Source organism: Drosophila sechellia, chromosome X, assembly GCF_004382195.2.
Source record: "Drosophila sechellia strain sech25 chromosome X, ASM438219v1, whole genome shotgun sequence".
NCBI classification, from domain to species: Eukaryota; Metazoa; Arthropoda; class Insecta; order Diptera; family Drosophilidae; genus Drosophila; species Drosophila sechellia.
The window spans coordinates 3,091,815-3,117,067 of record NC_045954.1 but is presented as its reverse complement, the minus strand read 5'-3'; the positions used below and the strand labels follow the sequence as shown (position 1 = coordinate 3,117,067).

At 42.2% G+C, this 25,253-nt stretch overlaps 1 protein-coding gene across 7 annotated transcripts in view; it reads right to left on the bottom strand.

Annotated features, from left to right (window-relative positions):
- The window catches only part of LOC6616227 (cAMP-specific 3',5'-cyclic phosphodiesterase), a 92,952-nt gene that overhangs the window by 49,285 nt on the left and 18,414 nt on the right, over positions 1-25,253 (bottom strand). For 4 of the 7 annotated variants that reach the window (XM_032726717.1, XM_032726720.1, XM_032726719.1 and 1 more), the window contains exon 3: positions 8,878-10,026. The exons of the other annotated variants lie outside the window; for them this stretch is intronic. In XM_032726717.1, coding sequence (XP_032582608.1) covers positions 8,878-9,989 — 1,112 coding nt within the window. In that variant the 5' untranslated portion in view covers positions 9,990-10,026. The remainder of the gene's footprint in view (positions 1-8,877; positions 10,027-25,253) is intronic. 7 annotated transcript variants of the gene reach the window in all.

The following is a 25,253-nucleotide window of genomic DNA, read 5'->3' as shown; positions in this document are numbered from 1 at the left end:
AGTGAGCTCTCTTTTGACAAGATATTTATCACTAATTTAAATTGGTTTCGTTATACACATATATTAAGATCAGTTTTAGCGGTGGTTTAAGTTTATTATATTGGTTTTGTATTTGTTTTGCATTTTCACGTATTTACTTCGTTTTGGGTCAACTTCTGTTATAGATTCCAACTATGTTGTTATTTAACTATAGTTATTCAGTACGAATTTTAGTATTTTTTTTGGTGGCTACCACTCTTGCACTTTTTCTTTAGTTCCAATATGGAATTTTACCTATTTCTGGAGAATCTTATATATTTGCTTTGATTAATAACATGTGTTGAATACTCACTCGCATTTACTATTATCTTTCTTGTTTTCAATATTTCTTTTGAATATGGTCTATATTTCCAAATACAATTATCTGTTTATTCGTGTATTATTTTGTTTATAATGGAGCACTCCAGATTTATTGTATTTTCACTGAGGGTTTTTATTGTAACACACATCGAAGTTTTGATTATTTGTATAGTTATTATTTTTGCAACTTTGGCAATTTTCTTGGCTTTACGATTTTAGTTGGAAGAGTTTTGGTAGTTTTCAAGTATTTTGTTGCTATCAGTTTTTAGTGTTCACTTGCGTGTGCTTTGTTAGCACGCCTTTTGCATTTTTTGATGCCGCCCTTTGTTTGGTTTTTGTTTTGTTTATTTTGCACTAACTTTTAAACGACTTTTGCATATATTTTCTGTAATTACTGGCCATATTTTTGGTGTATTATTGTGTAGCTTTATTTGCCGCCGCTTATCATTTCACTCTGTTATCTTAACTTCTGCTGCTTCTTTTATGTAATTTACAGCTTCTCTTTCTCTCCCCTTCTCCTGCTTTTTGTTGTTGTTTTGCACACACGTGCGAGGAGCACTTAAAAAAAAGGTAATGCACAAGAACAAAAAATTCACGGGCAATGCTGTTTTGTTAAGCGATTATTTAGCACTTGCGACCACTACGAGATTTTATTGTTTATTATTATTATGATTATGGATGTGGTGCTTCTTTATTTTATTATTTTTAGGCGGCGCGCGCGCACACACACGCACCCACAAGCACACACACACACGAAATGCGATATGCGTTGTGATGCCGATGCGATGCTCTCTGCTGCAGCGACCGCACTACACTGCCGCAAAAAGCAGCGGAAAAGCAGAGAAAGGCAGAAAGTGGCGGCGAATTGCGCCGGCAGCGACGGCGACTTCGGAGAGCAGGAGCGAAATAGCGCAAAAAGAAGATGAACAAAATGAACGCGTGCGCGTAAGAAGTGAATGAATCTATTTTGTCTAGTGTTGAATACAAATACGCGTTCATCAAAATACATAGTTGTTGACCGCATATGCTAAGTGTATACAAATCAAATTAAACTATATCATTGCCCAAGGTTAATCCACTGTATGCCCTAAATATTAGTCCAAAATGCTGATCAGAGCGCCAACACAAATGACTGCGAAATTTACTTTTTTTATGCTCACTCAATATTTGCAGAGTATTTAAGGTGCGGTGCGACCATGGCCCGCCTTTTCTACTGAATCAAGTGCGCAAAGTAGTAGTAGAGAGAGCACCATTATCCGAGTATGGACCAACTTGGAGAATTTCCTGAGAAATTAGGCTCTCAAAGAATTGCTTTTGTCAGTTGGCGAAGGAAACATTGCTGGTCATCAATTATTATTGTTTATTTGCGCGACCATTAACTATTATTTACTGTTTGCTGGAGAGAGCGGGCATTTCAAAATTCTCTTTTGCGCAGAAAGCTGCGCGCTCTTGATTCCAATCAGCCCTCTGCTCTGCCGCCGTGCATTCTTATCAGAGCCGCGCTGTCGACGTCGCTGCCGTTAGCTGTTGTCTTTTTGCTGTTGTTGCGCACTGCACTTGAAAACTTCATTCACGCATCTTTTCTCCTTTGCAATTTGCATGTGCAATTTGCATTTTGGATATTGGCAAGACCTTATGATAATGTGCAATAGTGATAACTAATCTGGGGTCAAGTAATGGGCGCGGTGGCAGCGACGCCGGCAGAGGGGCAATTGCAGCGTTCGACGGCGAACTCAAGTGGTTGGCGTCTTCACTAACACTAGACTACGCGGTTTTGGACTTGCGTCAAATGTATAAGTCTTCTAGCTACGCTTTTATTATTATTTCAAGCTTGCGTTAGCATCAGCAAATCTCGACTCTGGCGTCCACTGTCTTTGTGCGACTATCGTACTTGGCTCTCGAGAACCCGAGGCGTCTTCGATTTCCAGATTAGATGACCCCCTGACTTGACCCCACCCATGAGCTCAAACTCTCCGGCCAGCAAACACAAACACAAGCACACCTCGTGCTGCACTACTACTAGTACTCACTGCCGGCATTCCGGCATTCCGGCATTTCGGCATTAGCTCTTAAGCTGCCCCAGGTGCCTCAAGGTGCTGCACGCACAAACAAACGGAGAATCCGGGGTCGGGGGCCATCTAAAAGTTTCAAATTTCTGTCGGCGAAGGTTAAAGTGGCCTGAAATGAGCCCCGGGCTCGAAGTGCAATTATCCTGCGAGAGTTATCCATCAAAAATGCCGCTCGCCACTCGTTCTAATGAAACTTTGCTGCTGAGTTCGGTGAGGTTTTCCAAAGGAAAAAAACGCTAAAAAGGGGGAACAGGTGGAGCCGGAGCAGCTTTCGCCTTTTTTGGCGTTATGGTTATGACCGCCGCCAAACCAGATGGTATCGCAGCTCTACAGTTCCCTGTACATTAACAGCGAAAAGGAGATTCATCCAGGAAAGGAAGTGACCCTCCCAGCGAGGGCTGATTTCAGAGTTTCTTCAAAGTCTATATAGCTCTATCTATCTATAGTAACATTTAACCATTTAACCAATTACTAATGCAAATGTATATATTGGTACTAACTTATTTTGAATCCGAAAAGTGTTGTCAATTAGAATATCCGTAGGTGATATTTAATCTATTTGCACCTCGCTTTTTGTCAACTCTATTTCGCAAAAACGTTATTAATACCCCGTGTGTCAAGGAGTCCCCTTAATCTATTTCCCCGCTGGCCTGTGTCCACTTTTGCTTTGACAAACAGCCACAACAATAAAAAAGGAACAAAAAATCCAGGGGCGGGGGAAAAGCAGAAAACTAATGGATGGGCAATGGGCAATGGCAATGGCACCCAAGGGGGCTGGCTTTAGAGATAGGCGGGATGAGGGGGCGTGGCAGGGGTCCTGGGTATCTGGGCATCTGGGAGATATGCATACATATAGATATACATATACATATATAAATATAAACGCATATATAACACCCGGGGAGGGTGCTCAGTTCGTTGTTTATTGGAGAGATTTTTTTTTGGGGAACGCCGTGAGTCAAATATTTGTGACAAAAACGGTGGTTTTGTGTTTCTCGACCCGGGAAACTCGAATTTCATGAGGCTCATGAAGGTGAAATTACCTGAATGGTTTTGTGTTTTGTTTTTCACTTTTTTTATTGGTTCAATTAATGCCTTGAATAGAAAATGCCTAATTTTGTTAGCTGATACCAATACATTTCATAAGGAAACCAAAACTGAAGACTTGCATTCCTTGAATTGCTACTGCATCTTTTTGCTTTTAAACTCAAACGTTTTGCTATCGATTGCGGAGAACTTCAAACAAGCTAGTTTGTAACCGAAAACATTTTTCATTATTTTCCTGTTACGATTTTTTTCGTGCTTAATATTTTTCAATTTCCTGCTCTTTGAGCTCCGCTTTCGCTAGAGATTTTTCGCCCCGCCCGCTGAGCGTGTGTACCCAAAACCAACAGCCACGCCCACGACCACGCCGCCCCATTGACGCACGGCTAACGGTACAGCCAGCGGGCGGTTGGGCGGCTGATGGGCCGTGGGCGATGGGCGGTGGGCGTGGCGGGCGTGGCGGGCGGACAAACAAATTGCATGCGTCTCTCATTTCTCATTTCCCAGTTCAGTTGCCTGATGCATTTACAGTTGCACTCGCAGCAGCGCCAGGTGGGCGGTCTGCCACGCCCCCGCGAAACGCACCGCCCCCGTCTCGCAAAGCCATACATATACAAAAAAAGTTGATGATTTTCGAAACATACACTAAACTGACTTCATAATACCTATTACATTACAATTGTGTCATGGTTATACCCACATAGTGATTATTTCCACAAAACTATATATTCCACGAAAGAATTGCGCTGCCATTTGCCATAATATATAATTTTTTTTTCAGTGCGCCAGCTCTGTTTCCTTGTCTAGCCACTGCACATACCGAAAAGTTAATCATAAAAACGCCGAGTGAAAATGCCAAGGTTCAACGTGTTGCTGATTGTTTTTTCTCCTGGGTGTCAAATTGTTAAAACGAAGTGTGTAAAGGGATTCAGGAGAAACAGGGGGGAAAACGTTTGAAAAAAGGGCGGACCGACACGCCCACCAACCAGTTGCACGCCGCGTATACGCAATAATCGCTCGCACAAAGCCGAGAGCTTTTTTGTCGAGCGTTTAAAGTTAAAAATATGTTCCATGGCCGAAAATTCAGATGCAATCGAGCTTACCCAAGTCGCTTAATTAATCACAAAACGTATCGTATGCATTCAATCAACTTACCTGTAAAGGAAAAGAGACAATACGATAAATTAGTAAGTTGAAAATATACTTGTTTATCTTATAGCTACAGAAGAGTACAAACAATCCTATTATAATATCATACAAAGCTTTGTAAACATTTTCTTATTTTGGTTTTTCCAATTTTTTTTTTTTTAATCCTGACCTTAAGCAACAAAAATAACATTAAGCAAGTTTTATTCAACTTTCAAAGCTTTAGACAGCTTTTCCAGAAAATTCAAGTGTGGTGAAAAGCTGTGGGAAAAGTTGTGAGCAATTTTCCAAAGCTCTGGGTTCGTCGCATTGCTATTGAGCTTTCATGGACTAGATTCTTTCTAAGACGAATGCCTTATTGAAGAAAGTATGCAGGTTTCTTTGAACTTTTTTCACCTTTTGCCTGGAATTTTTCAGGAATTCCCTTAGAAATTCCCGTAAGGAAGCATTGAACATACTAATTAAATTTGCCCCAATGAGGCACCGGACTAATAATTCTTTAGCTCCCTGAGATCTCCTCTCTTTTCCTTCGCTTCCTTCAGCTTTTTGTCAAAGTGCAGCAAGGATTTTAAAGCTCAGCTGGTGAGCAGCTCCGAAAAAAAGCGAGGATAATGGAAAAGGGAACCGGTCCGAAAGTCACTGCAAAGCTGAAAAAAGCCGTCAAAGCGAAAATCTTACCCCTTGGGCCAATCCACGGATTTTTGGCAAAAAAAAAAGGGAAATTTTAAGAAAAAAAAGGAGGAAAAAAGAAGGATTTAATTAGGACCAAGCAGTTCAGGAAACCAAATGAAGTAACCTGGTTTATTGCAAAAATAAAAGCTGAACAAAATGTAATATTGTTACGTCTTCTATAAGAAAGTGGACACAGATGTTGTGCATTGTCAATTTTTGTAAACGAATCTCACTCCATTTCAATTGGCTTCTTCATTCCACCCTTGCAGTGCACATATATTAAATTCCCCAACTCTTTCGTCGTTCGTTGCTCCTTTCTTTTTAATGGTTTTGAGTTTATTATCATTCCTTGGCATCCGAGGGCTCACCTTTTCCGCCTGCTTCTGTTTCTCGCTCATGCCTGGCATTTTCCCATCTCGGATTGCCTTTATCTTAGGGATATACTTCAAATGGCCATTCGAGATGCCGCTGCCTTTCTTTTCCCTTTTTCAAATGGCCTTGCAAATGTCACACGTGTCGTATGCATAATATTATTCATGCTATTATGTAATGCTCGCATTGAAAGCTAAAACTGTCAGGCAACAACAATTTAAATAGCAGTCAGTATGAGCACAATAATGCATGATGTTTGCTAATTATTGGATTGGCTCCAATTTCATGTGCATTTTATTTGCAATGGCCAAATAGTAACATTCATAGTTTATCTTATGCCTCCTAATTAGTTAGAAAATCGAAGTAACGTATTGAATATCGGGACTGTCTAAACTAATGAGTTGCTTACGAACTTCAACTAATATCCTGACAGTAATGAAGGTCCTGGCGGCTTTCTGGCTCTCTGGCTCTCATCTTTTGTTGCGTAAATATACCTTCATTAGCGCCTTAAAGTGGGCAAAACTCGACTGAATATTCGCCGGTGGGGAGGACGAAGAGTTCCAAAATAAAATATGCAAGCAAAGGCACGTTTTAAAGGCGAACAAGGCCCATATCCTAACCGACTAAGTCCCTTTAACCACTTTTTGTCGACACTTCTTCCCGAGGGAAAACCGACTGCCTGCATCTTTCTCATTTTTGAAAAGGGGAAACTTTTGAAGTTCCTCGGGGAAACGACTGTTAGATGACTATTACGCGCATGAAAAATAATGTGCTGTAGCAGCTTAAAGTTATTTATCTGAAATATAGCATAAAGATACCTCACTGCCGACAAGAGTTCAATGGCTTAATTAACAAATTACGTGGGCTGATTGATTGACAGAAATTCAAAACAATTTTGAGGCCTTAAGGATACAAGACCCAAAAGTTATTGGCAAAGTGTTTGTTATATTAATGGGAAATTGCACCCTGCCATTAACCTAGATATTGGTTAACAGCATTGAATTGACCCTAGGCGATTCGTTTATTTTCTGAAAATATAGGGGCAATGGCAAAAAAAAAAGTTAATGAAAGGGACACTTTACCATATTGTTAGCGTTGAAAGTTTCACACATTAAATCTTTCTAAAAAACAAAACCTGAAGCCGCGACAATTATCACATTTTAAATGTCCGAAAAGTTTTGTTCACTTAAATCTTTTTGGCTGCAACTTCTGGCGCTCTGAAAATCCCTCAATGCCATTTAACCCACCGACAAACAAGTCGGCAATCCGAAAGCGCCGGATTTCCTTGGGGGAATACCCCTTGCTAAAGTTGTTAAAAATGCGGGCTGCGTCACCTAGCCGATCCCCTGATAGCTTAAAGATTGGAGTATAATTTATATAGACATTAGCTCGCCGGCTTGGGGCGTCGAAATTTCATTCAATTCATTGCCAGCCAAACCGCCGACTTTGACATGGCATATAAATGAGGAGCACCCCCAGGACTTCTCGTCCTGCCCACTCCATTCGCCGAAATCCCGGATAGCTGTATACATTTTTGTGCTGTGTTGTTTTCTTTTTTTTTTTTGTTGTTATTTTTTTTGGCCTGTTTGACTGAGGCAAACAGCAACAATAATAAACATTTCTTCTCGGACCATTTGTCTGTGTGTTTTTAATAATAAATAAACTGTAAACATAAGTCACGCATACCGAGAGACCGGCCAAAAGTTGAGCCTTGAGCTTCAGCCCGGATTTATGAGGGGTGCCAGGGGTCAGGGGTTTGAGGGGGTGCGGGGATGGGGGATGGGGGCACCCAGGGGGGTACCCTGCCTTGTGGCCAAAGCTATGCAAATGTTGCGGCCTGCTGGCGAATCTGTGTGGATTTTTGAAGCCCCCTCCCCTTCCTATCCCTTCAGAAGAACAGCCAAAATTCCTTGGCTCCTCCACTATATAACTTCCCATTTTTCGGCTAATTCCAAAGGGAATTTTTGATTTGGGAATTAATGTTGTGACTGAAGTGGAGGACCGACTTGTTGGCCAACTGATAAGAAGCCACCGCAAAATGGCATGTTATCCGTGCGATTTATTAGATTTTATTTACGGGCTTAGGACGAGAGCATAAATAAGTTTAGACTTTAGTTTAAATGCTGATTAGTCGAATGTGAAGGGAATAAGGACACATGTGCACATTTGAGAATAAATACAAAGAAATACACCACTATTTATTTTGAAATTTTAACTTTTACCACACTTTCAGCTTTCGTAGCTCAAAGTCAGTTTCCGACTTTACCCCTTTTTTGTTATATTTACGAGTATTCACTGTCTAAAAGTGTCTGAGAATTACGCTTGACATTTGTTTGCGTTTCAAAAACAAATATGCAAATATTGAGCAACAACTGTCAACTGGTTAATCCCCGCAACTCTCCCCCTTCACTCATTTTCCGTACGCTTCAGTTATTTCGTGTTTAAACATTAGCGCGTATAATGCTTCATACCGATTTATTTTCGGAATACACAACACTCACTTCTCTCTTGGCCCTTTTTGCATTTCGTTTTCTTCGCCTGCCATTATATTTAAATACATTTAATGGACGTAATTCCAATAATTGTTTAAGTTTCCCTTTCTCGATTTCCTTTGCGCTTTAAAATTTCATGGCCTGGCAGCTTCAATTACCCCGCGCCCCCTTCTTCGTCTCTTTTGGGGGTTCATTAAAATTATTCTCTTTATTTTCAAATTATTTTTTTCTGTGCCTGCTGGTATTAACATATTTATATATATATATATACCTGCTGTCGCTGCCAGAAAGAGAGACAGGTAAAGACAGAGAGGATGCGGAAAATAAAAAACATTTAAATTTAATTATACGACTATGACAAACAATTTTGGCATTTTGACAACGCTTTCGGGGCAGGCGGCGTCTCTTCAGCAATTCTCGTTGTGATGAAAGGCCCTTACCCCCCACACCCCCCCACAACTTGCAACAGCAAGTCAACAATTAGCAGCGGGTTCAATGTGCCATCAGAGTCCAGGACACGGGCAAGGATATAAACAGGTTCATTAGCAAAGGGGAAACTTGGGGCCGTGTCCTTTGGCACACTGAATTCGAGCCAGCACAATGGGTGAATTTAAAGCAGGCTTTACGCAGAATTCAGTGGACAAGCAGGCGGATCTTCATGGAAATTTAATTCATTGTATTTCCTCTTTTCTAAATTACTATTCAAAAGGGCGGAGAACTTTGTTCCAGTTATATGAACTCACCCAAAGAGGTCCGAGTCGCTGCCGGGGAAGCTGATCCTGGGCGAGAGCGGCGATCGTCCTTGGGCCCGCTTGAGCATGTCATGCAGACCGGGCGGCGCGTGAATGGGACTCAAAATGGTTATTTTGCGACTGCCCGGCGGCGCCAAGAAGCCACCGCTCAGGGTCAACTGGGTGCGCATGCCCGCCGACGAGCTCTTCATCTCGATCGTTTCGGCCGACTTGGAGATCAGAATGGAGGAGGACTGCTGCAGGCCCAGCTTGCTCATCGACAGCTGCATGGATCCCCCGGTGGCGGAGCTGTCAGTCAAGTTCCCGGCCGACTCCACCACGCCGGCCACACTGGCATCGTCGATCTGGGTGGAGGCGCTGCGGATGCACTTCTCCGGCCGTGCCCCAGCCACTCCGGCTGCTGCCTCCGAGTGCGCCGATGTGGAGCGCACAAACTGCCGCACGTGCTTCTGATGGGCCGTCAGAAAGCCGTGGGCGCCCTCCGGCTGCTGAAGGAAACTCTGGAAGCGAGTCTTGCTGCTGGCCGAGCTGGCCGAGTTCGAGTTGCCGCCGGCCAGGTTGCTGGAGCCGCTCGCTATAAACCGGGTGCTGCTGCTGCTGCTGGTGCTCGTGCTGGTCCTCTGCTCGCTGCTGGTGATGATCGAGGTGGAGCTCTGGGCCTTCAGCTGCTGGGCCAGCGAGGCCGCCGCCGAGGAGCTCAGCATCTGGGCGGCTCCGCTCGTGATGGTGGTGGCCTCGCCCACAATCGTGCTGGACTGCAGGCTCTGGCTCCTCGTCGAGCTGGATATGATTTTCTGGGACTGCTGCTGCTGGAGCTGTTGGAGCTGCTGGATTTGCTGGGCGCTGTCCTGTTTGCTTTGCTGCACAGTAGTGCCGGCACTACTGCTCATCGAAAAGGAGTGGGTGGCCACCTTGGTGGTGCTCGACGTGCTGGAGAACTTTTGGCTCTGTACCTGCACCTGCTTTTCGGGGGATCCCAGCTCCAAGTCGGCCATGGAGCGCACTTCGTCGGGATCCACCTCGCTGGGTGTGGTTATTATGTATTGTGGTGGTGCTGCTGCTCCACCTCCTGCTGCTGGGCCACCATTACTCTCCTGGGACATGGTTTCCTTTTATTTCACCTTTTTTTCGCGTGCGTTTCTGGGGAACAGAATTTATGCTTTTAATTTTCCCTGCGCGGGTGACAAACTCTCACTCTTGCCTCAATGCATTGCATACTTTTTGGGGTCGCGGGTGAATAGTTTGGGTTTAGGGGTCGTTTGGAGCTGGGTTAATTGAATGGCACAAGTGGAATCTCCGTCTGTCGCAGAAGTGGTTTTTTTTCAGTATTCCCCTCCAGATTCACCAACCAAAACACGAGGGAACAAAGCCACCGCAGGAAAGAGGTTTAATTAAGCAACAAAAAATTCCCTTTAAATTATAGCACAAATTTGCTGAGAATTTCTACCAAGAACTTTCAATTAGTTATGTTTTCTAGAAAACAGACAACTCTGTGTCTCAAAGGACTAAGGACTTTCCTTAGATTTTTTATAGGAGTATAAAGTTAATTCATTAGCAGCATTATTAGCTGTCCAAAGTAAAAGGGCATTAACTTTGCGCCGATTTTCACACATTTCAGAATAAAATCATTTCGTTAAACCTCATTAGCAAAGTTCGTGGAGCATTTCCCGAATGGCCAAAGTTGGCTTCGAACTCGAACGCAACATGTAGTGCCCCCGTTTTTCGCCACCCCCCAGAATTTTCCATCCCCCCCTTTTGCCGTTGGCGAAATTTTCTTGTTTTCCACTTTCTTTCTGATTTTTTTGCAGGAACATTTTGGTTTTCTCTTTTCATTTTTTTTTTCGACCGTGCGTTGTTTTTTGTGTTCTTTTTGGAGCGTGGCTTTTTTCGCTGGTGTGCCTTAACAAGCTGCATAATTAACCTGTGAACCGTGACCATGACTCTGAGCCACCCCCTTGCCAATTTCGCCGCTCCTGTGTCTCGTCGCGGTCATCCCCTGTTGAGTTCCGAGCTCCAAGCTCCCAGCAGCCAGTGCACGCTGAAAAGCGAATTATTATTTGAGCTGGCCTTAGCAAACTAACAACAATACGCTTTTAATTTGGTCAAAACAAACGGAAATGCACGAGCTTGTGTTTTATACCACATCTCGTCTTTTTCTGCAGAGCCATACTTTATTAACCGACATTGATTACAACCGTGACTTTGTTTTTCCGACTTTAGATTCCGGCCCTTGCTCATTTCCCCCCTTCCGTTTGAGCAGTTCCCTTCGATTTGGATTGAAGTGGAACGGGAATGGAAAGCAGGAAATGGGGCAACAGGATTCAAACGCAATTTTTCACGAGATTTCTGCGCGAATGTCTGAGGTCCTTTTCCCTTTCCCTTTCCCTTTCCTTTTCCTTTTCCCTTTCCGCTTTTCAATATTTACCGGAGAAAACCAATCAGATGCAACTTGATTTCATTAACGGAAATGCATTTAAAAGGAAGCTTAAGGTCAAAGAAAAATCATTGCCGGTCATCAAACATGTGATTTAAATCTATTAATCCATTAAAAATGCATGTTATTTTCTAATTACTTAAAATGTGTCAAGTGCTTAAAGCTGAAAAGTAATTAGCGCTACCCTCTGATCCTTTGCCTTTAAAATGCTTACTTATACTTCATTTGGTCAGCGATTTGCGGAACTCCTTTCACTATTTCGGCAAGTCACCCAAATGTTTGGAAAATTGAAGGTCAGGACTCGTTAAGTTGCAATGACTGTCACATAACGACAAAAAGGGGCAACCAAAGAGGACAACGGCCAACATCTTGTGCAACAGTCACGCACACATGGCCAATTCGCTTGCAACACACACACACAGTGGCCGAAAGGATGTTACTGCAATTTTATGCAAATGGGTACCTTTTGCTCGCTTTGTTGCACGAGAAATGGAACGACAATGACGACAATTTACACTGAGAGAAAACACGTTACCAGTCTTTCAAGAGATTTTCCTTTCTGTGAATTGCAAACGAGAAGATTGGAATAGATGAAGTTCCTGCTACATTCATGTTTGCTGACTGTGTAAAATCCTTTGAAATCGTTCGCTTCGCTCAGTGTAGAATAGGAATTTACCACGAACCGAAGGCTCGTCTGCCAGGATTCTTCTTCCCAATTTATCTCTTTGTGCATTCCGTTGACACTTCACCTATTCGGGTTTTCTTTTTTGTTTTGGGGTCCTGGCACTCAAAGTAATTGTCACCAAGCGTGCAGAAAACTGAGTTTTGTTACCCAGATTCGATCAACTCAATTGCCTGCAATCGAGGTTGCGTTGCACCAGAAATTTCCTATCATAATAATACTCTTGCAATCGATGCGATGCGATTGCGCACATTACCTAGATTGTTCATTTGCAGCGTTATTTATTACACCTTGACTATATAGAGTGCATATTTGATTTGATTTGCCCGCTTCGCTCGCTTTCCTTTCCGCCAACAAACAAATGCGAGGCAAGGGGAACAACAGAGCGGCAACAAAACCAATTTGCATTTACGGCAAACAAGGCGAAAGCAATAAGCTTCATGTGTTGATTGCCACGCCCTCGCCGCCCTCGTTCTGCGGGTGTGCAAGTGTGAGTGTGTGGCATAGTTAACAAAGCCTTTTCTCCATACCCATACCCATTACCCATACACATGTCAACATCATTAGCCATATATCAACTTCACTTTCAATGCCTGCCCAATGAATTTCCTTAGCAGGCGGCGTGCTCAAAAAGGCAGGCCGATGACTTAAAAATGTCCAGAATTTACGACTTCTTGACTTCGGGACGCAAGTTAAAGGCGGCCTTTAAGCCGCATTTAAATTTGCAAATATCTGCAGAGATTTGTTACAAACTAATCACTATTTACAATGCAGCATTCTATTCGTGTATCTTGAAGACAATTTCTAAGGTCCTCGCTTCAAATAAGTTCATAAAAAGAATTAGAGGCCTGAGAACCATTTTATGTTTTGCCATTTCCTACTGCCATTTTACTACGCCTTTCCTCTTTCCCCTCGAGGATTATGGAAGAGCTGTCGAATGAAAAGGAAATAAATTAACCTTCAACCTGGTGGCTTTTCCCTTACATTTTCGGCGTTGGTTGGAAAACCGGGCTGCACAGCCTATATTTGCCAAATAAATTTCCGCACACATGCCCACTTCTACTTGCGATCAAAGGCAATTCACGGCCAAGGTCATCGGTGCTGACATGCATTAAAAATAAATGTACTTTAAATTGACTTTGATAGCGGCGGCGTCAAGCGGAAAAGTGCATTATAATGTAAAAAAAAAACGATAAAACCCAACGCTGACCTTTCTAGATTCAGTGCATACTCATACCGCATAGGAAAATGGGAAATGGAAAATCCTCCAACTATCCAACCAACTCAATTAACGTCGTCAATAATGCACTATGATTGCAACACTTTCCCACTGGCGTAATTGATACGGAATGGTTGTTATGATCGAATTTAGATCGAATCAAATCAAATCGAATCGAATTAATGTAATGGCCCAAACGGTATTCCCCATGGACTACGTGAAAATATTAGAGGAAATCATAATTAGACTACTAATTTGCTGTTGAGTTCCCAATTTAAGTGGCAATAATCATAAGATGAATGAAACTACCTATACAAAAAACTAGTCTTTAGAACTGTACCTCTTTCGGCCGTCGCGTTAGTCGAGTCTAACTGAGATCACAATTCGTGTTTCACTTTTCCGCCCACTTTTCCGGCTTTTTCCGCCCACTTTTCCGGGCTTTCCCGACCGCCCTCGCGGGCTTATTGCATCATTGTGTGCTCATCATGGCGGGCTAAGTGAATTTGGCTGGTGTAAGAGAATTTTAATGCATTTTCCACATAGCGATGGATGGATGGCATGGTTTGCCATCTCTAGCCTAGCGGAAAATCGAATTTTCCGAGGGAGGCGCAGGTGGAAAATATGGATGCCGAAACGGATGCACTACTCGCAACGGCTAATTTGTGTGAATTTGTCAACAAAAAAATGGGCATTTTTTGTTTTTATTTTTTTTTCTGGGAAATGTGGAGAAGGGCTATAGAGATAACAAAAGAAAACAAAGGAAAAAAAAAGAGTGGACGATGTAAATTGGTAGTCGGAAAAGGTCAGAGAGGCTACTTTGTGCCGGCAATTCAATCAAACTTCCATTAATAATGGAATGCGAGAGAAAGGAAACTGAAATGTTAGAAGCTTTAAGCATTTTCCATTTTCCCCACCGCCACCCAGTTGACCACCCACTTTACCACCCACTTCCGGCTACATTACTTAAGCCTATTTAAACTGCAGGCACAGAGGGCGGGGGGCGTGGCACAGGCCAGTACGACAATCAAAGACACAAAACAGAAGGCCGAACCTAAAGGCACAAAAGCCGAGCGGAGAATCAGGAAAGTTGCAAGTGCGACAAGGCCGTTTTCCCTTAAGACCATGAGCCAAATAAAAATCAACACGCAGCCCAAGAAATTAACAAAACTTTTGCGATATGAATCTGGCAGAGCTCTTAAAAGTTTTGATTTAATATCATAACTTCTTCACATGTCCTTCGCGGCCAAAGGGGTTACTCAATATCCGCATCCTGCTTCCAGCGTAATATTTCCAGCTTTCCAGCTGGAAGATGCGGCGGGTTAATGAGAGGTATTCGGTATTCGGCAGGTGCGTTTTTCGACTGGGTGAGTTCCGCCGGTCGACCGGCCATAAATTTGCTTAATTTATTTGTGCGTGCCGACGCTTTAAAATCGCTAAATTGAAAGGTCCAAGACAATGAGGTGAAGTTTGCGACCCTCTGAGCCGCCGAACCACAAAGCCACAAAACCAATTTGATGATTACAATGGGTATGGGGTATGCGTATACATTCTGACTTGGGGTTGCTTTAAGCTAAGGAGTAAATAGGTTAGGAATTGGCGAAATTAGGGCGTCGAGGAAGATGAGTTGGGAGTTTTCTCAGCACAGAATAAATTTCGATTGCAGCTGCTTTGCGCCTTGTCAGAGACACACGCCAAAGTTCAAAGTTCAATTTGCAAAATCGAAATGTCGTAAATAAAAAGGGCAGCCAGTGGGCAAGCCTTTACCATTTAGTTGTGCCCGCGAGTGACAAAAAATGTATTAAAGCCACCCGAATGCGGTTATGTTTTGGTTTTTGGTCAAAATGAAAAACAGCCCTTTCGACCATTATTTATTGCTCTTTTCGCAGCTTGTACACAGCTTGAATTTACCCACTGCGATGCGAGATACCCTTTTTGTTTGCCTCCCGGTCTTTTGTCTTTGTTCAAGGTTTATTTTTCAGGCAAATGCTGAGCTTTCGGGCAAACATTATTTTAATTAATATTCAGACACACTTCATTTCATTAATGTAGTTTAAAACTAGTTGGGTTGAGTGTGAAGAAATTTTAATTTATTGTAAACTATTTGCTCACTGCCAATCGATCTTTAACCCACTTGACTTTCATGATAGTTGCCATTAATTTCCATAATAGAAACATTTTGGGGAATTGTGAGAATGGCCAAAACAACTTCTTCGCACGCAACTTCCGCCCCTCGCCGACCACGCCCCTAATCAATCAGTCATTCAGCCAGTCAGTCAGTCACTCATCCCCGCCCCATTGAGTTTTTCCGAGTTTTCCCCTAAAAAGTAGGTGAACGAGAGTCGGGTCACAACATGGCATGCAACATTTTTCGGCAAGGAGGTTAACAATTGAGAAAAGAATAACGCTGGGTTCACAAAAAAGCTGACCCCAAAAAAAAGCGAGTTCTTCCGGTGAGAGTGTGGGGTTGAAAAAATGCAAAATCAATTGGGGAAATTTGCCCTGAACAAGAGAGCTTTAAAGAGTGGGGCGGTTCAAGTTCGCTGGGGGCATGTGTTGATCTTTTCCACAAAAGAGGAAAGTCTGAGGGCTAAGGGCGGGGGCATCTGCTATCTATGACACACACACACACACTCGCCTCCACACTCACACACTCACACCAGCATTCACACACACACACACATATGCAGGAGAGGCAGTCAAACATTTGCCTTGCAAACGGGAGAAAGCGGTCTAAAATGAGCAGGAGTGCGCACGGGTCGAGCTATTGTGGCGAATTGTTCCGTTAGGACAGGTACAGTAAACACCACAAAAAGCTGGCAAGGAATGCCAGAAATTTCCGATTTGGCACTATTCAAAAGAGATTTAAAAAAGCAAAGTATTTTCTTTGCTCTCTCCATCATTCGACCGACAGCTGTCAAAATTCCCATGGTTCACTTTTATGGCGCCCCATAAATAGGCAAGGTTTTTTAGCGAGTGCCGCCTGTGGTGGCCTTATCAGGTGGCTCTGGCTGACTGGGAGAATGGACAGGTGAGTGTGTCTGCCGTTGGCTTTGCTCATTTTTCCAGTTACTGCTATCAAAATATTTATAGGCACTTCAAGCTCACACATGGCCAACCCGATAAATTGTTTGCCATCGCTGCTCTTTCACGTTTTTTAGCAGGGCGATTTAAGGCGAATGCTGTGCCGAGGAATCCTCGGGGGTTCTGCTCCCCATTGGAGGCAATTACATAGTAATTCAATGAATAACAAGGACTACAGCAAATAAAAATATGAAATGACGAAAAAGTGAACAATCCTGCCGGAAAATGCGCAGGTGATAGGCGGAGTTTTCCCAATGTCCCACCCCCAAATTTTCCCGCTGTAACACACACAGCAAGCTGAAGATGCATGTTCTGATGGCCAAAAAGGTGAATGACAAGCGGTCGGGCGAGATGAAAGAAAAAGCGAAGACAAAGAAACGAGACGGAAGAACGCTGTCACGGGGGCGGGGGGATGTGAAAGCTGAGGCAAAGTTTGCTCCTGTTGTTGTTTTTTGTTCACTTTTTGTTTTCACTTGAAGCGCTTGGCTTATGATCCAAGTAGAACTTGCTGAACTGATACTGTTCCTTGTTCGTTTTTTGTGGCCACTCGGGTTTCATTGGCAGCTCAGCTTAAAAGTAATTGTGCCAGTTAAAGATTCTACATTGAAGATGCTCAGATTTCCCACATACTGTAGCCGCCCAATTGTAAGTTTATATTTATTTATTTTTCCACAACAGTTGTCCTTCAAAAACATCTAAGATCTATCAAGCGGAAAATTGAGCAATTATAATTATAAAAAATCAAGCTTTCATTTTTTCTTTCGTTTGTTTACTTTCCTTGCTTTGTAAAAGTGAAACACTAGAGGCTCATACTTTTGCAATTTTTATTACTTATTTTTTTATTATATTTATTATTTACCTTTTTGACAAAACTATTCGCATTGAAGGTGTGCGAAATGGTTTACTTTTCTTTTTTGGCCTCGCACTTTTCATAGGATTTTGCTCCACTTTAATCCGCTTTTCCATTTTCCTCGCCTCGAATTTTCCTTTTGTTGCTCGCCTCTTTTCTCTGACAACATTTCATATTCCTGCGCTGTGTGGTCGTCTGTTGCTTTTCCCGTCTTCTGTTTATGTTTCTATGTCAGTGAGCGCAATTTTCATTTGCTCTTCGGCCACGCCCCCATTTCCCGATCTCCTCTTTAACCCTTGAGGGGAATGGTTTTCTTTGTTTGCTCTTTATGTTTTGTGCGTGCTTCACTTGAACGTGAGCGGGATTTGTTTTTATTGGAATTATTAATTGTTCACTTTTACCTGACAGTACGTGGTGCAAAAAGGAAAAACGATTCGTAGTTGAAATATGTATGGCCTGAAGCCCAAAAGATACATTCTTTTGACTTTGCCCCCGTGTCTTTGCCACATCTTTCCACCTGCTTCTCCAACTGCATCGCTACTTGCTAAATGGGAACGAGGCTGCCAGCACTAATTAAATTATGAAGTGTTTTTTGCCACATTTAACCATCCCTTCACGTCGGAGCCACTTGCTCAGCAGCGTGTCAATGTCAGGCGAGCGAAACAAGTGCACTTTTCTTTGTAAAATACAAAATTAAATAAATTTCGAGTCTTTATGCAACTCTTGAAGCTCTTCAAAAGTTGGCGAAAGTTCTGTTTTTCTATTTATAAAAAAACAAACATAAAAAACGGAAAAAGGATCAATTACTTTAGTTAGAGCTCTGAATTTCTTTCCATGTTTCCGTAGTTGTTGTGGCTCGTGTGCTCAGCGAGCTGGGAACACTTATACACCAGACTTGCCCTCCACGGGAGGTAAACAAATAACCAGGAAAAAGCGGAAACGGAAGCTGTTTGAGCATTGTTAGGGGAAGTGGCAAGGGTTGCCACGAAAAGGGGTGGGTGGGCTAAAGCAGAGCTCGTGCTTCACTCCCAAAACACACACACAAACAAAATATTCATACAAATTAGGAGGCAAATTAAATTCACACACACACACGCTCGAGGGTCAGCAAACGGACCCATTAGATGGATGTGAGGTGGTGAGGGGGTGAGGGGTGGTGGTGGCTTGTGGAAAATGGAAATGGAAAGTGGAACCCAGGGAAAACAGGTGAAAGACCCAGGGGCCATTCGACAATATGAAAACTGATTTGTGCTCGTTATTGTTAACGATGTTCATTAAAAAGTTATTGTGTGCCCGGAAAAACGCAAGGAAGGCAAACATAAAGAATTTCCCCGGCCTTTGGATATACGTTTATGAGAAATATGAAGAGTTTACTACCGGCTTAATGGTTCGCAGAAAATAAGAACTACAGGTGTCAAATCGAACTTAGCATATACTTGCAACACGAAAATAATATAAATTAAGATTTTACATTTTCAACTGGATTATATGAACGTTGGATTTTTGTTAACAAAAAAATAGTTAGGGAGAAAGAAAACTGAGAAGCAGATGTTTTTTTTTTACTGTGGACATGTTTACCACCGTCTTTTATACAAAGGTTTTATGTAAGCCAAATATGCTGGCGGCTGTCAGAAGACAACCTGTTGACAAAAATTGCAGGAGCATCTTGTTCATCTTATATATAAATACCGCCATCACAGTTTATTTGCAGCAATTTCCTCTCGAAATCAATAGGAAGACTAGGAAAAACATAAAAGAGATACTGAGGGGTGAAATTACCCTCAGGTGAAGTAAAAGGGAAAAGAATATGCGAGTATAGCCCGGAATCATAAGTCGTTATGAATAATGTCTTAAAAGCTAATGTGGCAACACATTACATTTTCATACTTTATACAAACAAGAGCTTAAATTACAATGAAGTATGTTTGCTTTAAAGACGGAAAAGCTACAGGGTACTCGACTCTTCATAAAAAATAGTTGGGTAAAAATTGCACCCCCGATTCAATCGGTTTTTTACGTTCTCTTAGATTTTTTTTAATTTCGAGCGTTCTCATCTGGATTCTGGGTTGGTTTCTGTTCCACGTTGCCGTACCGGTAACCGTAACCTGCAGCCATCAAAGAATTCTTGTCAACAATTTTGCGTTGCGCGGAAAGCCAGCACATCCCCTCCTTGTCTCGCCCACCTTTAACCCCTGACCCCCGGAAAAGCGTGTAAACTTGATTAGCTGCCAGAATGCAGCGGCAGCAATTGAGCCTAGAGCACTTGGGCTAGCTGCTCTGGTTGGTCTACTCTTTCAAGGACTTTATAAACAATAAAATGTGAAAAAGTGAGCTGGTTCAAGGAGACATTTTTGGAATGAGTTGCATCAAAAGCTGCATGACAACTAAGAACAAGTTGCAAATTAAATTAAAAATTCCTATGACAAATTTTCTCTTTTTAGACCAGTGATTGGCCGAGTAAAGTTGCAGTATGAAAACATTTTCACGGCCTTTTGAAGCCGAAGACATATGTACATATGTAATCTCATCAAACGAGCAGTGCACCCAATGGCATTTGCCACGCCCACTTTCCCTTCTCCGTTGAGGATTTTCCGGCGGTCGAATGAGTATTTTTATTTGGTTTTTCTGTATTTTTTTGTTTGTTGCTCTGACATTAAGTTGTCAACATGGCAACACAGTGGGAGACTGTGGGGCGGAGGGCAAATATTTTGCATAAACTACAACCAAGTGGAGGACAAAACAGGAACTGGAACAGAACGAAACAAAAAACAGCGAGAGGAAGGACAGCGAACGAAGGACCAACGAGTGACAGCCATCCAAACTGTCGACTTTCTGTCAATCGCTATCATTTGACGAATGAAAGCGAAAGGCCAAAACCAGAATACACTAACAGTATTCATAGTGTGCATCTTAGCTAGCCATATATGATTGCCTCTGGATATTGTTTTATTGAGATTTTTGGGTGACCTTTTCGTGTGTACCATTTTGGTGAGTGTAGCTTCATTGGCGTCGCTGCTTGACATTTGCCAGCCATCCGCTGCGAACACACTCACTCGCACTCTCGCTAACTTCTTACGAAACATGCGATAAGGATAATAAGCACACACATAAATATAATACGGCCAAAGGATTGCCGCGTGCGCCAGTCTGTGTTGGTATCTGCGCGAGGACGTGGCCATGTGTGCGTTGGCATTAAGCGCATCAACGTTAATGGCTCCAGCAGAAACTCAGAAGCTCGCCAGCTCAGAAACTCCGGGCAACAGTCAGCAAGGACATCGCATAACAGTCGAGGAGCTTAGTGATCCCAGCTAGGAAGTGGACACTTAAGGAGACCCCGGGTAAGGACATACCCGGGCGAAGCAGCGAGCACAACGGCGCGACGAAAACAAATATGAGTGCACGAGTTGTTTCAACATCGCTCATACGCACTGTGGCCCCGGAAACAATAAATATGCTTATTGCTGCCTGGTTTTTACTATCCTAATCACTTATGCTTTGTTTGCATTCGCGTTTGCCAGGTGTGTTAAATATATGTTTCCTTATATTGAATCAAAATATAGAAGGCTAGTCACTGGCGAACTACAACTACTTAAGTCCATTTGGGCCAGCCATTTCGTGTGCCTTTAATTGCCGATACTCGCGGCACAAACACAAGCTCGCTTTAGTGGACGAGCGTGGCACATTCAGCACAGCTTTCCCCGGATTTTCCACCGCCTTTTCTTAGTTTTTCTTTCATGCCTGGTTAATTTGTTTGCCGAACGCAAGCCCAAGGTCGCAAAAACCAACTCTCGCACTGGCCAGGCAAAAAGCAACTTGATTAGGCGACATGAAACAAGTTAATGACAGTGCTCATTATGTCCTCGCACAGGGTAAGGAAAATTCAACTTTTCCAGGGGCTGAACACACGCCATTAATCATGTAAAACTGAAGAAAAAGCGCCTCTCTTTAACTCAAAAGTGTACATACGAAAAAATGGAGTCTCGAAAATTGATAAATCGCATATAGAGCATTACATAATTCAATGTAAGCCTTGTATGGTTATTTATATTGAAAAAAATGCCGAAAGATTTTTCACTCTAAAGGTAATTTATGGCTTGGCTCGCCGCAAGAATTGATAAATTTTTGAATACGCTGCGGGCAGCCAAACATAAAATAAACGAGAAACCGAATAAAAATGACTTGCGGGCCACATTGCGTATACTTGATGAGAGAAAGCCCAATAAAATGTCGACAGAAAAGGCATAAAAGCTTCACGAATCAACAAACGAGAGGCGGTGAGCCAATGAGCAGTGCGGCATTGAAAATGCGAAATTAAAAATCTAGGCAGAGGAAAGTTTTCACCTCTTTGAAAAAACTTCTGCAAGTGCCATTCATTATTAAATCAAATTGACACGCGTCCATTTGCCCCTTCTTTTGCACCTTTTCCACTTGCCCAGCAGTTTGCAATCGAATGATCGATCAGGTGAATCCAATGCAATTACACCTGCTCGAAACTTTCATTTCGGCTTTCGTTAAGCGAAAAAAGTATCCGGCGAATGCATTTTTTAACAGCCCTCGCTCTTTGCCATTAGAATCAGGCAAACTAAAAGTAATTTGCGGCTTTCGAAACTTTTGTTTTCAAGTAGTTGCAAATGGAGTTCATTTATCATAGAAGAAAGGAGTCCACAGCATTTTGCGCAACGTATTTGAGTTTTTGCTTACTGGAAAGCATTAAGTCTAGCCGTGCTGGATGTTTAAACTATAATTGAAAGCTATTTAAAACCGTTTTTGGACTCTAGAAAGTGCAACCAATTGAGTTTTTAATGCTAATCCAAAATCGCAAAAATAACGTCGAAATTCAAGGACCCTCAAAAATAAAATCCTGCTTACCTAAGGAAACCAGTGAAAGTCGATTATCGAACTTGATTGGAGTTACCCATTTAAACTTTTCTCGCCTCGAAATAATAGTTGCCAAGGAGGCGTGGCAGGTTGCGGCGGGCGGTGGGTGGCTGGCTGGTAGCAAAGTAATCATAACGTAACATGCAAAAGGGCAGCGAAACAATGGGGCTCTTGCGGCCCCCTTTAACCCAGACCACTGCTCTCGATTGACACGTAAACAGGGCCAAAAGCCGGGCTAAGCAAAGCTACTAGAGCTGAGTGGGATTGTCGACGTGTGGTTGAGAGGCACCACCCACAGCACCACCCACTGCACCGCCCACTGCACCACCAGCTGTCTGCAAATGAACGCTGGAAAATTGCTCGAGACCCAAGCTCCTGCTCATAATTGGCTTTCGTCCTAACACGTAGTCGTGTGAAAATGCATGCATTCAACAAGCAAAAATAGTATCGTATATTAAGTACTTGCTTTTGTCTGGTTGACATTGATTTTAGAGATATGCTAAATACATGTTAAATATATTGTAGCGAAGTTAAGTCGTTTGTACAAGTCTGATTTCGAAATGTCAGTGCCTAAAAGTGTGCTAAACAATGTATTGCATTGTCAACTAAACAAAGTACAAATGTCGCAACTATTTTGAACTTAAAATTGGCAGGCAGCACAAAATATGTAATAAAATAGAAATATTTTTAAGATAGTTTCCCAGAAAAGGTTAATATTGTTTTGTCACTATAATTACCCAAAATTGCGATTATACTCTTAATTTGTTAATTTTTCACAGTGCATTCAGTTATGGGTGCAATGGCTACAATAGGTTGAAAAGTTAGTTGAAGCTGGTCAGTGGCTGACTTAATTACATGGACGGTGTGTAATGTTGTTGCCACCGGCAACTCAGCGGCAACTTTTTCATTTTCTATTTTCCATTTGGCACTTTCCCCACTAACACCAAGGATCCCCTTACCCCCCATCCAACGATAATTCAAAACTTTCGCTTAATTCAATTAGGGCAGGAAAGTTGCACTCGACTTTGTTGCATTTTCAGTACTCGGGATGCTTGTTTGCGGCTAAAACTTGGCAATTATTTGCATCACAAAGTCGAGACTTACGCCCACCACTTGCCATCTCCTGCGTGGGCGTGGCCGGAATGCGAAGACAGCCGAAAGGATGCGCCCCATCGATTGATTGGAATGGATAAATAAGGATTTCGGCCCGATTTGTGGTGCTGTGCAATTAAATTGTTTTCCCAAAGAGAAACGTTTCATTTTGCTCGAATAATCTTAATAACTGCAATGTGCAATCCCTTAAAGCTTCAAATGGATTCTCGATTCATGGACGAAGCAAAAAATTAAATCAGCTTAAAGTGTTGGAAAGCCGGCGATGTTGTGTGTAAAACAACAAGTCAATAATTATTATTTTTGATTTGATCTGTAATCTGTGATAATATTCGAAATGAAAGCAACAACTTTTCATATTATGTAAGTCCGAAATATCTCCAAAATATGCATAGGCAATTGGCAATGCTGACACGTTTCCGATTAGTTTACAATTATTCTATTTTGTTCTTATTTTTTTCACAGTCTAGCTGCGATAAGTTTATGGTCTGTGTCCTATAAATCACAATCAAAGTCATGTTAACAAGTTATTTGTACTCGTTGCTTCTTTCGCAGTTGCTTTTTTTGGTTTTCATTTTTTTACAGCCCTTATCTGCTTATCAGCTTATTTGGAGAGCAGCCGAAGAAAAAAAGGAACGCGCGGGAAATAATAATAATAATAATAACATGCACATCAACCGGCTATCGCATATGGGCCAAAAATGCGAGGGCGATAACTCTTACTGGATTAGCTGTCGCGCGGCATTATCTCTTCTATAATTCATTTTCAGTTTGGCTTTGGATTTCACTCGGATTTCGTCGCCATAGTGCCGGCCAAGATCCCTGAAAATTCTGTTATTGCTGCTAACACATTTCACATTTTCAGCTTACTGGCTTTTTAATAGTTCTTCAAATATTTACTGGACACAATCGAAATTACCAAGTATTTTGCATTGCCCTGTTAAATATTTATATGAAAAATTAATTTCTGTTCCCTATTTGCCAAAATAAATGCCTGAATATTTGCAGCTTGCCACTGTAAACTCGGTTGTGTTAACGAAACATAATTTCTGTTGGCAATTCGTTGAATCTATTTTAAGCGTTATTAAATTGTATTTTCTCTTTGCTGGTTGTTTTTTTTTCGCAGAATAAAGTTTTCACAGACCAACTCCAACCTAATTAATTATTATCACAACTTTGTCCAACTCTGCATGATACATACATATGTACATATGTTTTATTTCGCATATATCCAACACTGCTGACCAAAAGCAAAGTTGGCACACAGTCTGTGGTGGGCTAAAACTTTTGCATTCTATTACAGTCTCAGGCTTATGGATGTCGAAAGCCAATCAAAAACTCATTCAAAATTCATACCCAACAGGTAGAAGAAACATATATATGCATGTATTTATAGGCTGTGTAAAATCCAAATCAAAATCCAGCTGGCTGAAGGGAAAGGGTTGACAAAACAAAAGGAATTCAGAGTGGGCAATGGGTAGAACAGCTCTTTCTTTCAGCCATTTGCGCAGGTAATGAGCCAAAGTTTATGCAAATCATGGGACGGCATTAAGATACTTTTAAAGATTTACTGCACAGACCCTTTGCCTCAACATGAAAGTAAGTTATTATTATTAAAAAGATTTAAGAAGCTTCCGATTCTTGCGATTAGTGAAATCCTTCACATGAACCATTGATGTAAATTCAATGGAACGGCCGACGATTGACATCTGTGCTATTGACACATCGCCATTGTAATTATTCAGGTTTTCAACGGGCATATCTATTCTCGTTTAGAATTCAATTAGGACTTTGTATGCTAAGGTCAATTGCCACATGCAAACGGGAAGACCTAGATGCGTTGCAAATTGCATTGCATAAACTCAAATTATTTTGGCCACAAAATCAGACCACAAATGGTCCAATGTGCGTCTCCATGCGACAGCTGCGGCCCATTTACATGCTCCCAGGTTCGATTATTAATTTCGACTGACAACTGCACATGTTCCTGGACGAGTTTCTCCCCAAACGATATGATTAGGCGCGGCTGTCCCCCATCCAACGGCCCAGAAACCGTGCCCAATCAAAGACCCTTTAATTTGGAATCGACCGGGAACCGATGCCCCATGCCCCA